At 35.0% G+C, this 13,798-nt stretch overlaps 1 protein-coding gene and 2 long non-coding RNA genes across 3 annotated transcripts in view; 2 read left to right on the top strand and 1 right to left on the bottom strand.

The window, feature by feature from the left end:
- Positions 1–9,673, top strand: part of LOC113411823 (uncharacterized) — a 246,839-nt gene extending 237,166 nt beyond the window's left edge. Inside the window, exon 3 of the long non-coding RNA XR_015749241.1 lies at positions 6,455–9,673. This is a non-coding gene — a long non-coding RNA (uncharacterized LOC113411823). The remainder of the gene's footprint in view (positions 1–6,454) is intronic.
- Positions 1–9,673, top strand: part of SYNPO2 (synaptopodin 2) — a 92,243-nt gene extending 82,570 nt beyond the window's left edge. The window contains exon 5 of the mRNA XM_026667081.2: positions 1,350–9,673. Within this exon, the coding sequence (XP_026522866.2) occupies positions 1,350–1,922 (573 nt within the window). The 3' untranslated portion in view covers positions 1,923–9,673. The remainder of the gene's footprint in view (positions 1–1,349) is intronic.
- Positions 1–13,798, bottom strand: part of LOC148130711 (uncharacterized) — a 104,279-nt gene that overhangs the window by 30,179 nt on the left and 60,302 nt on the right. The window lies entirely within an intron of this gene.

Genomic DNA, 13,798 nt, shown 5'->3' with positions numbered 1-13,798 from the left:
ATATGGTACATCATAGTAGAATTTACCATTCTAATGTTAGAATATACTACTGTTAGTGCAGCTCTGCTCTTCATTTATTTCCTGACTAAATGTGATACTGCCATGGACCAGATAGTATAAAACCTTAGACTATCTCCCAAAATGCACTTGTTGTTGACACTGATATTTGGATTTCTTATTTTAATGCTTTATTTAATTTGTTAATAATAGTTCTGGAAATAGTTTCATTAAAAAAGAAAATATTTTTTTTCCTTTGAATGTATTTTTTCAACAAAAATGCACCAGCTTTTTAAAATGTTTTTCAGAATGCTTGGTTTGTAACATTGAAAAGCTACTTAAGTATTTATAAAAGCAATCTTACTACTTCAGATATATCTATATCTATATCTATATCTATATCTATATCTATATCTATATCTATATCTATATCTATCATATCATATCATTCATCTATCTATCTATCTATCTATCTATCTATCTATCTATCTATCTATCTATCTATATATATATATTTTCATTCATTCATTCTTAAGTTTTCGCTGGTACTTACATGTATGGTATTCAGCTTTGTTTGGGTATTTTCCACGTCATTGTAGTTGTGCTTTTAAAGTTGTAGCAACGTTTGCAGAATCTCATCTGCCATCATCAGGCTTCTGTATTGTGTTCGACAGATGAACACAATACAGAATGAACACAATACAGAAGCCTGATGATGGCAGATGAGATTCTGCTGAAACTGCTCAACAGCAACTACAATGACTGGAAATACCAACAAAGCTGAATACTATATATATATATATATATACAATTTGAGGATCAATGACTTCAGGGCAGGGCCACTCGCCATCTTCAACTTGCTTCTGGCACGCCCAGCGAAGAGCGAACAAACGCTGAGATACTTTGAATCTGCGGAATATAACAAAGATCCATATATATATATATATATATATATATATATATATATATATATAGGGTATTTGTATGTGGATCTTTGTTATTCGGGTTTTCACGCGAAGATTGGAAGTATCTAGAGCGTTTGATGAAGTCTCATTCATCATCTTCAGGCTTCTGTCTTCAGCTCTGTGCTTCTCAGAGTGAGAAGCACAGAGCTGAAGACAGAAGCCTGAAGATGATGAATGAGACTTCATCGAAACGCTGCTCAGATACTTCCAATCTTACGCGGGAGAAAACCCGAATAACCAAAGATCATATATATATATATATATATATATATATATATATATATATATATATATATATATATATATATATATATATATATTCTACTTTTGTAATTTTTGTCACCGATATTCAAGAATGTAATAACTCTAAGACTTCACTATTTTTAGGAAAGGGGCAGTGGACGATCTTTATCAGTTCCTGGATGGCTACCTACCACTACTTCCAGATCCATGTCCCCAGTTTCTCCTGTGATGTCCCAATCCACTCCTGATTATATTACCAAAGCACCAGCAGCAATTGACAAACCTGGAAAGAGGCTGACCCCTTGGGAAGCAGCAGCTAAATCTCCCCTTGGATTTGTGGATGACGCTTTTGGTCCCCAAACCATTCAAGAATCTATTGTTGCAAACGTCATGTCAGCGGCTCGTAGGAAAACGTTATCTACACCACCTGATGACTGGAAGAGAAAAGTGGCTTATGAGCATCCAGCTCCAAGTGTCCATGCTAAATTAGCTTCACTTGGGAGAAGCTATTCAGTGGCCACATTACCTGCCAAGATCTCAATGTCTGCTCCTAGCTCCATTGGCCATTATGGTTCCCGTCTGCAGCCTGTATATTGTAGCCAACATGCCCAAACTGATCCTGGTATGATTTCCATGGAGTCCAGGTCTGATTACTGCCTATCAATGTCTGATTCCAATTATAATCCACATCCAAAAGGATGGAGACGTCAAACATGAAAAGCAAATGAGTCTGCTGTAGTTTCCTTCCTTGAAGGTCTAGAATGAGAATGATAAGTATGAATAGATGTTTTCTAGCCTGGTAAAAATCGAGATTTATCTAGAGTGAGACCCAGTGCTCATGATTTGTCAGTATTATAAGACCTTGATCCCAGATTTTCTTTGCCTTGTGTGTGTGTGTGTGTGTGTGTGTGTGTGTGTGTGTGTCCTTGAGAGAAACATGTATAATCAACATAAGATGAAATCTAGTTTATATAAAAGCAAATCACAACATGGTGTTTTGATGTGCTTCCATATGTGAAATTTTAAACTGGGAAGGTTATAATTGTGCAATATCAACACCAGTGAGTTATCCAATTAATCACTATAAAATGTAATCGTAGGGGACGTGAAAGCAGTTATTTCCTGTTGTTTCTTATACAAGCCTACTTATGGTTAATTACCAGTAAGTGTCTATTTGTACCACCGGCTAAGTTGTGACATGTTGTGTTTTGATCTTTGTTATTGACTATGCAAATATTATTCCTAACCTAAAGAGTTCAGTTGCATTGTTTTTATCTTTCTGAGACTCAAATAGGATTTTTTTTCTTAACTGGTTAGGAAAGATAACTGTAATAGGGTCTAAAGTTTCATTAGGCTGATACTTCAAAGTTTTCTAGATGGAGAAACACACTTCAGTGAATGAACACAGATTTTGCTTTCAGAAGGTCCAAGATCAAGGATTTTCAAACTTGGCAATTTTAAGACTTGCAGACTTCAACTCCCAGAATTCCTGAGCTAACATGACTGGAGGAGGAATTCTGAGAGTTGAAATCCACAAGTCTTAAAGCTGTCAAATTTGAAGACCCCTGTCCTAGATGAATTATTTGAGTTGAAGGGAAAGTCTTCTTGCTGAGATTCTGAAAAGAAGCTGTCATCTGAATTGACAATTACCTTCTTGAAGGCATCTACAAACTCATGTTACACTCACTCATTCCACGTTGTTTTTGCTTAGATTGGGGAAACACATTCGCACAAATGCCCTCAGTGTCAGAAAATCATTTTTATGACTAGAGGTATAACAACAAAAGTGCAATTAGAAATGAATAACACATAGCAGATGACAAGAAATGGAAAGACATTAAATTTCCCCCAACTCAGTTTCTGATGTAAATCAGTCTTCAGAGCATGAGGGAGTCAGAAGCAGAATAGAGCTGGAAGGGACCTTGGAGGTCCTCTAGTCCAGCCCTCTGCTCAAGCAGGAGATCCTATACCATTTCAGAAAATGTGACTGTCCAGTCTCTTCTTTAAAATCTCCAGGGATGAAGCACCCACAACAACTGAAGGCAAGCTGTTCTACTGGTTAGTTGTCCTCGCTGTTAAGAACTTTCTCCTTAATTCCAGGTTGCTTCTTTCCTTGATTAGTTTCCATCTATATTTCCATACTGGAATATTGCTATCATGTCCCTCCTAGTCCAGTACAAGTGTATTGTACAAATGTAAGTGGACAACTTGTATCTTCTAGAGAGTGATACACTGCAATCCCAGCATCTCTCACACTGGTCACACGAGCTGCTGTGAATTATAAATCAGCAACTTCTGTATCCCTGCCTTGGAATGTATTATTACTGATTGCACTCTGACTGCAGTACGATATACTATAATCCTGGAAATTAAAATTCATTTCATTTGCTTCTTTGGCACTGACCATTTTTCACACTTACGACCATTGTAGAATCCCCATGGTCACATGATTTACATTCAGATGCTTGACAACTGACTCATATTTATGATGGTTGCACCGTCATGTGAGCCCTTTTGGCAAGTTTCTGACAAGCAAAAGTCAATAGGAAATCAGATTCACTTAGCAAACATGTTACTAATTTAACAACTACAAGAAATCACTTAATAAATGTGGGCAAGAAAAGTCATAAAATGGATCAAAAGTCACTTAAATTTCTCACTTAACAACATAATTTGGGGGGCTCAATTGTGGTCATAAGTTGAGGACTAGCTGTATTGGGTTTTCATTTCCGCTGCTAGAATCTCATGAATGTTAACTCAGGAACAAATGCCATTAAATTCAATGGTGCTTTCTAGTAAGGATTAAGGTTACAGCCTATCTTCATATTGTCTGGTATAATTCATTCCTTTCCAAAGAATAATACAACTTTTCTATAAAGAAGGAATCTTACCTTATTGTAAATTGGTTATGCAGCTTGTGCACCACTCTTTTTTCTAGCTCAGTATCTGAAATACTGTTTCAGTAAAGATATTGGCTTTTTAAATTAAGACACTGAATTGGCTAGACCGACATGCTGGGCTCCTGAAAAACATTATTCTCATAACCAGCACAAAGAAAGTTGAAGCATGAGGGGAAAAGCCATTCAGGATGTAGATATAAACAAGTTACATGCCTCAGTATACAAGAAAAGTAAAGTTCCTACATAGGAAAACAAAACAGATTTTTTTCCCTAGCTAAGAGTTTCCCACCAGCTCTGCATGAAGAACCCCAGTTAAATGGGTTGCAAGCCACAGTTTGATGAATATATGAAATGAGCTCTTTATCCTGACTAATCAAAATTCTATCACCATATCAATCCTGAGAGCAACTGCGTTTGGCCTCAAGGCCATCTTGGGTTAGCTTAGATATTTGATACAATATAGAATGTCACAGAATATCATCCAGTAAGTGTAGAACTCTCCAAATCCTGGAACCTCTTTACATATTCATAACTGAATACACGAAGAGGGATTTTGTTTGAATAAAAATATGCACTTCAGAATACAGCATTTTCCTTTATTATGGTAAGATATATACCATTTAACTTTGTAAGCCAGAGACACGGCAATGAGATGGACAGCTATATAAATTCAATAAATAAATAATAAACAAAACCTCACAATATTCAGAAAGGTAAATAAAAATGTTCTTTTTAATGAAATCCACTGAGTTTAAAAACATTTGCAATGCTTATAGAGCTAAACTATTGTGACTTAGTTTCATTTTAATAGCAGAAAAAGAGAAATGTTAATTTAAAGTGTAAACATGGTAGGCTATTTTCAGAATATCACCTGTTTAAGAACGGTATGGAAGATTTGGTATATGAAGAAATTATGTGTCATATGGAGGGAATGACTTTAGGATGTCCTAGTAGGTAACATAAGTGGAAAGCAGTGGCATGGATTTCAGTAAAATGAGTAGGAGACATATGTTGCAATACTTATGAAATATGCAATCTCTTTGGTGACTAGGGAAGTTGCAGGCTTTTTGTGAAATACTTATGTTGTAATGCAGTGAATCACATTCTCCTGGGTCCCTAGTACTGTAGATCAGTGTTTGTCATATGCCTGATTTTTTTTAAGTTTTATGAGCAGAAGCTATAGAACAAGAACGGTTTAGCTTGTAGGAAATGTGTTTTTGGATAAAAGTAAGTGTTCTGTGGTTTGAGGGTAGCTTAGAGAAACTCATTAGAAAAGCATATATTCTATAACTTATGGATTAGTTTAAGCAAAAGATTTGGTTTTAACCAACTGAGTCTCTTTGATACAAAGCAAATATGGGCAATCATTTTTAAGTGACAGTACGATCCCTAGAATTCTGATAATTTTTCACAATCAGAAGATAAACAAGGAATTTGTGGGATATGTATACCCTAGAATTTCCAGAAATTTTAATTTGTTTTAATCAGTAATTCTACTTTTACCATATAAACGATGTGTTACTTTTTTATTGACCTCACTGGAATGTGTTCTGTTTTAAGTCATCAGGTCTGATTGCAATATTTTATTTTTTTCTTGGCTGTGATTAATCATTGTGTGAAAATAAAAATATTTCTAAATTTAGCTTTGATGGTTCAAAGCACAAAATAATATCCGACCTCAACAAAGATTAATTTGGTTTTGATTTCAAGGAAGAAAATAATTATTTTCTTCATTCATCTGAAAGGAAGGAGAACTGCCAAAGAACAACAGGCAATGCAGTTTACTTTTCTTAAGCTCTCAATTTCTTATTCTTGCTAGGAATTAAAGGATCAGTGTAGCTTTTGGTTCCAGACTGAGTTTTCTGTTGTGCCTTAAAGGAACACAATGGTGGTTTTATATTTGTCTGCAAATGCATTTGATTATTAGATCCATCATCAGAACAATGATTGTGGGTGTTGAAATTTGAGCCTACCATGACTATAGCAGGCCAAAGAATGTCATGAGATAAGCAGAGGATTGTGTGTTTCTAAGTATCATGTGACAGGATGAGATTGAGATTTTGCTTCATTTATTCTAACAAAACTACTCTGACCATTTTGTGGTTTGAACTGAAATTGTTCTTCTCTTTCTCTAAGACAGCGACCTCCAAACTTGACAACTTTAAGACCTGTGGACTTTAACTCCCAGAATTCCCCAGCCAGCCTTGAAGTCCACAAGCCTTAAAAGTTGTCAAGTTTGGAGACCCCTGCTCTAAGACTATCAGAACGAGCTGTATTCTAAGAAGTTAGTCCAACTATTGTCACTATGCTGTGACAGAAAAGCTTGAGACAGGATTAACCCTTATTAAGACAAACTAAAAAAAATTTAAACAGTTAAAAAAAATTTTTAAAAAATTATAGCTGCAGACTAATGCATTTTGTTCATGGCAGTTTCGTTTAAAGTTAAAAGAATAAAAATGAAGATCCATAGAAGATGACAATACTAAAATAATATGTAGAAACCAATGTACTTAATTATATAAGAGCCCATATATAGAACTAAGAGGGACGCGGTAGCTCAGTATCTAAGATGCTGAGCTTGTCGATCAGAAAATTTGGCAGTTCAGTGGTTCGAATGCCTAGCACTACGTAAAGGAGTGAGCTCCTGTTACTTGTCCCAGCTTCTGCCAACCTAGCAGTTCGAAAGCATGTAAAATGCAAGTAGAAAAATAGGAACCACTTTGGTGGGAAGGTAACAGCATTCCATGTGCCTTCAGCATTTAGTCATGCCAGCCACATGATCACGGAGACATCTTTGGACAGCGCTGGCTCTTCGGCTTGTAACGGAGATGAGCACCTCCCCCTAGAACCAGAAATTACTAGCATGTATGGAAGGGAACCTTTACCTTTATACAGAACTAAATAGAACTCTCTAAGATTACAATCCGAAGTGTAATTTAATTCCATGAGGATATACATATAGATATTTCATATAAACATTCCTACTTTTCATATTGATAGATTCTTACCACTATTCCAATGCTGGTTTGAGTGTTAATACAGTTCCATTAACTTTAGAAATATATTTCTTAGTTTCTTACTTCTTTCTTGACAGAAAAATATTTCTATCAGAAACAGGAAATAATGTCTATTTTTCTTCATATAAGCAAAAGGTAAATTTACCCTGCTTCTGAAAATACAAATAAATGAGATGTAAAAACCAGTTATTTACACTCTGTCTATTATATTTTTGTACAGATTGAATATTATCGGTGCCAGTCCTTTTCTTTACAAAAAAGCAGTATTTTGAGATTTGCATTGATTTATATTTTTTGCTAAAATGTGTGGTAATACATTTGTATGGCATACAAGCAAAAATATGGAGGCAATTTCTACTGTTGTGCTTTATATATGAAAAAGAAATTGATTTAAATATTCTAGTGTAATAAAAGCTCTTATCTAGATCTCATCCATCTGCTGACAAAAATATAGAAATGCATCTTGTAAGATATCTATTGTGATTCAGAAGGAATTCCCATCTAAGAAATCACATTAGTAAAAATTTAACTTGCTTGCTGGGATTTACTGTATATTTTTCTCTGATTAGGAATAGCAGACTGGACTGCAAAAAGCTAAGCTGCCATTTGATGGCAGAAATAGAGTTTATTTGGAATTTTACTGTGGTTGCCTAGAATTTCACAATACAAAAGTAGGAGTCCTAGATCTGATAAATTTACATCTCCTTAAATTTAGTACTTAGCTGGGGGGAAAACACACCTTGCTAGCATTTTCTAAAAAGGCTAGACAAAAGCAATATATGTAAGATCTAATCAGAATAGACTTTCTCCATCTGATGCTCTACAGATATGTTGAAATGCTACTCCCTAAATTCCCAGACCTGGAAGGTACCATAAAGCTAGCTTAAAACAAAAAACAGATGTTTATCTTGAGAGCATATTGATTTCACCTCTCTTATCTTCCAAAAACCAGCAAGTGTCCTCATTGTCATGATTCTTTCATGGTCAGTGGAAGGGTACAAAAATCAGGAGGTAGCTCTTCCCACCCCCACAGCCCTCATTTTTTCCATGCTGAAGATTTTTTAAGTGGGGAAAATGAAATATCCTACCAACCACTGTGTTAAAAATGTGGCAAATCTTTTGTTGATGCAACTTTGGAAGATAAGGGGGTCATAGTAGGATGTGTTGGTGCTTTGCAGTTAGGGGAAGGGGGGAAATCCTGGGAGAGTAAAGAAGGTTGAAGTTCCTACTAATCTGAAAGCCTCACACTGCTATTCCAGAGGATCTGCTGTATTTACATTTCTTCTGAAACAGGATCTAGGCTTTTCAAGCCTTAAAAATTCCAGTGTTATGGAAAGAAGGGCACCAATCACAGATTAGAGCAGTCCTCACTTGAGAAGAGCCATTGTCACTTAAAGAGTAAACAGGTGTGAATTTTAGGGGTGTATAGTTTGAATCAATGATACTGTATATTTATTGTGTATCATATGAACCACTGACTGCACATACAATGATTAACTGCATATCACTGGTCTGAGTGGCCAATCAGTTGTTTTCAAAATTTGCTAAAGTCTCCAACAATGCACAGTTTGACTATCAGAGTAAAAGCAAAGTTCCCAGAAAAGAGCAAAATAATAATAATAATAATAATAATAATAATAATAATAATAATAATAATAATAATTTTACATGTCCAAGAATTTTACAAAACACATCAAGAAATGGCAGCTCCCTGCGATAACACTAGTGGAACTACAACAAAACTGCGCTACTCAGAACATTGTATATTTTAAGAAGATACTTGGTTGATACCTAGGACGCTGGCAGCAACCCGTATCAACTATTAGCACCAGTCACTGGTATTTGTGATACATTTTTAAATATTCAGTTGACTGAGTTTCATGTTTAATTAAAAGAGATAGTAATAAAAATAAAAATAAATTTAAAACTTGTTAGAGCTAGCGGTTAGAAAATTGAAAATCACAGTAGTGTACATTCATTACACTTTGTTAAAACAGGAACATAGATTTCTAGAAATAAATCCAAATGAAACTATGGCATTCATTTACACATTTCTAAGATGATGTGCAATGTTCTTTAAAAGGACTATCAGAAAAGTCATCAGGGTTGGAAAACACATGGTTTTAAGTCTTCATTAAGGATATTTTTTGTTTGTTTTGCACACACTTATATCTTTCCATCTGTTTTTGAATGAATACTTTTCTACTGAAATAAGCATGAGGTTTATATGAATTTTAAGCCACTCAAAGTATTATTTTTCCTCACTTTATATCATAAAATATGACAGTCAACATTCAGGTATTTGTTATGGACATCCTAATATCTCAGAGATCTCTGTATAATCATCCCATGGATTGTTTATTTTTATTAGCTTTGGTGCAAGTTAATACCTATTGCCACTGCCTCTATGTAACGGGAAACTTTTATGCTGTTATTAAATAATTGTATCTCAATTTCACAAACTGATAGATTGAATGAGAAGACACTTCATTAGAATGCATGATAGAGATGTAAAACTGTATCATCTAATAAAAATACTTTTGTCAATCGGATGAAAGACCTAATTTTATTTTCTCACAAGTCATGTTTTTCTCAACATAATTTGAATTCATTATTTTGACCCACATATTTTCCATATGTCTTTAATCCGTTTCTGTTATCAGTCCTCAAATACAACAAGGGTAATCTATGCACTAGAGAAAATGCACAGCATCATAACTTCTGTACCATTATTAAAACACATTTAAATATTTCTTTCTTCAACTTAAAAGGGATTATTTTTGAGATTCTGTACTTTTCTGAATTGTTCATATGTAATATTTCTGCATTAGAATCAGTGTGGTATAATGGTTAAAATATCAGGGTAGAACCTAGGAGATGTGAATTTTAGTCTCAGCTGAGACGTATTTTAGGGGTTTTATGTGAGGAGGGAAAGAACTGGGATGTTGCAGATAACTATTGCAATTTTAGTTACTTCTCCAATGCACAGGTAGTAAAATATTAATTAGTTCTTCATTACATATTTAGTATAATATTCAAAAACCTTGATTCATTTAATTGAGAACTGATTTTTTTTTCCTGCCAGGATGAAACAAGGTATAATTTAATCTGTCTTGATTAATTATTGGTGAGCCAAATAATATAAACTTCTCCAAAAGAAATATATGCCATAAATTAATTAGTTCCTTAATTGTGAATAGATTGACTATTTCCTTGATTAACACTACATTTAGAGGACTGCAGATTATATTTAAAGCTGTTCAATATACTAAGCTCTCTTATATTTAATCAGGTACTCTGACATATTAACAATCAACTTCGGCTTTTCTTTCTCTTGTTATCAACTGCTATGTCCATAGGTTGCCTGAATATAAAAGTCAAACTTGATATGCTTAAAATCTGACTTACTACATTGAAATATTGCTTAAGTTATATTGGCAAATAAAGAAATATGTCTTAATAGCTTCTTTTTATTGAGAAAATATGAACCAATGCTATGTTTGCAATATGTCACTGGGTATTACATATTTTATTTACTAACTGTTGTTCATACATATATATTTAATAAATTTATTTTAAGTATGAAGGGGAACCATTCATATTAAGAGGCCAAAATATTGATTGCAGATCTATGTTTGCCCATGAGAGGGCAGCAATATCTTAGCATCATAAACTATATTCAAACTATTTAAAACATATTCACACCCAATTTAAGTAATGTAGCCCTATGTCAGCTCTTATATTTATGATCTTTGATTTTTGCCAGAAAGGATACTTGTAATCTGTCCAACAGGCAAAATATTTGAAGAGACTAAAGTGGAAAGGAATCTGGTTGAGGTTCATTGTTTCTTTTTCCTTTCTTTCTTCCTTCTCACTCACCATTGATTATGTGAAATGCTTTTGCCTCAGAAGAATTTGCTTATTCAAGGGCTGTTGTTGTTTTTCTTCAGGCAATCTTATCTTAAACTTATCTTCACTCATGAAAGCCACCCAACTAGTCTTCCCTTAGCTTTCCTGATTGCAAATAATAATGATTTTAATTCAACTTTGTTGGATTGTGATAGGTTGAAGAAAAGTATAGAAACATACATTTGAAAAGAACACGTAGCTTTACCACCTTGAAATGGTGCTAAACAAACATTTCTATTTTAAATTTTAACTGGGAAACATCTGAGATTTTAAACCAAAAATGCTTATTTTCTAAAGTTCCCATGGTAGTTTTATAGTCCTTTGAATTTGTGGTATTAATACTTTAGTGATGAAACTTCATATAATTTAATGATGAAATTTTCTTTCATTGATCTATTTAACATGAGGTATAGGTATTTTGACTATTGTTTTCAGTTATTTCCAATACTGTTGGAGAAGAAGAGGCAGAGCCTGGTGGGAAATCAAGAGGGGAATCAGTCTGGAGTCCCTAAATCCCCACAAGCAGTTCAAGTCCAACCACCACCATCCTTGAATTCTGTTGACTCTTATCTACCGCCATATTCTTGTGTGTAGGCATAAGTAATAAATGTTCTTAACTGGAACTTAATGCATGGTCCTGATTCTTTGCACCTGACAAATCCTGTGTGATCCAATAGAGATCACTTTATCAGATTGTAACTACTTTGAGCCTGGTAAACTCATGTTTGTGTAATAAATTATAGCATCCATTCTTTTTGTCTTCTGTGGACGAATGGGTCAGCGGCATCATGCCATAAACTCTGCCTGTTTAAAATCCAGTTTGGTCTAGTTAAGGCATCAGGCTAGAAAGCAGGAGATGGTGAGTTCTAGTCCTACTTTAGCCATGAAAACCAGTTGGGTGACTTTAAGCTAGTCATTCTCTCTCAGCCCAATCCACCTCATAGGGTTGTTGTTGTAAGGGGAAATAGGAGGAGGAAGTTATACTAGATATGTTTGTTGCCTTGAATTGTTTGTAAAAATAATAAATGTTGGATACAGATAAATGAAATGTGCACAACATTGCCCAGAATCACTCTATGAGGGAAATGGGCAGTCTTTAAATAAGAATGAATGGATGAATTCTTTATTGTCCAAGTGTGATTAGACACACAAGGAATTTGTCTTGGTGCATATGTGTACATGAAAAGAAAAGATACATTCGTCAAGAATCTTAAGGTACAACATATTAGTCATAGGGTACAAATAGGCAATCAAAATATTAGGAAACAGTCAATATAAATCGTAAGGATACAAGCAACAAAGTTACAGTCATACAGTCACAAGTGGGAGGGGATGGATGATAAATGAGACTTCATATTTCACATAGAGAAGAGGTGGGACTTGTATCACAACACTGGTTTTGTCAGGCTGTTCCACTTTGAATGCCACTATATTATCTTTTTTTGTTTTTGTTTTTTTTGTCAATTGCCTTCAACAGTTCTGAGCAATTGCTACATATCTACGATAGGCCAAAAAAGCCAGTATGGATTAACTATGAGATTATAACTAATTTTCAAAGTTATTTTTGGCATTTATGCATTCTTTAGCCTTGGGTAATCATTTGAAATAGGTACGTCATTATTTCCCTTTGTTTTGATTACAATAGTCATTTGTTAGCTTTATAAGGTAAGATTATATTGTTAATGTGAATCAGATCTGTCTAATATATTACACAGAATTCTTGTGACTGTGAATCAGAAGGTGTAGCTTTCAGTTCAAGGAAGGGCTACGACCAACTATTTTTGAAAGAACACATGGAATGATGTAAACAGTACAGGCATTTTTGCATACTTTTGAACAAGATTCTCACTGTGGGTTCTCAGTTCAACTCTGTCCTAGTTACTCCTTCATTCTACAAAATAAGGAAGTGAAGTAATTGGCATTGGCCTCTTTTAGGCACTCAAGTATGCTACAGGGCCATACAGACTAGTTTTGATTACTTTTTTTTAACCAGCTTTAGTTGGTCCACCAGCACCATTCTTACTGGAGAAACCCCTCTGACAGGAATGGCATTAAATTTCCATTCTCTTGATCATAAGGAACCAATAAGATATAAATCTTCATCCAGACCTGTTTTATGAAGTTTTCTGTTTGAAAGTTATGGAGGATATTTTAAATACATTTTAAATGATGATAGTTTACTTTTGTGACTTTGGCTGAGTTGATTATAGGACTTTCAGAAAAATTTTGTTTTTCCTAAAACAATAGCTACTTATAACATCTTATTTTGTTTGTTGCTTGGTTGCTTGACAGTCCACAAACAAGATGAATAATGACTAAGAGACAAGATGAATAAGAGCAAATTAGTCATCTATAGTGGAATATTCCCAGGTCCAATCAGATATTTTAAAAGTCTCAAGGGTTGCCTGTGATTATTGCTACCGTTAAGAAGTGGTGGACAGAGCTTCCGGTTTTGTGTGGCTTCAGCGGCAGCAGGAATTTGTGACTGTTCGCGATTCCTGCTACGCTTGCTGCCAAGGTGCCCCCGATCCAAATGGGTCTGGGGGATATGGCTGTAGAGGCAGCCGAACAGAGAGGGGATCCGGACAGGGGTTTGGGGGTGTCACAGACCCCCTCCCCAGCCGGAAAAACCCCTTTTTCCCAAGGTGGTGGAGCGGCGGCCGGTGATGGCCGCCACAAAGAAGCCTGCAGCCGGGTAAGATTTGTGCTGGAGGAAGCAAGAGAAGTGAAAGTGCTGGCTGAGCTGAGACAATAACAACTCTTAAAT

Source organism: Notechis scutatus, chromosome 4, assembly GCF_049901735.1.
Source record: "Notechis scutatus isolate UNSWTSFEM ecotype Mainland chromosome 4, rNotScu1.2, whole genome shotgun sequence".
NCBI classification, from domain to species: Eukaryota; Metazoa; Chordata; class Lepidosauria; order Squamata; family Elapidae; genus Notechis; species Notechis scutatus.
Note: the sequence above shows the minus strand (reverse complement) of the source record. Positions and strands in the feature narration are given on the sequence as shown.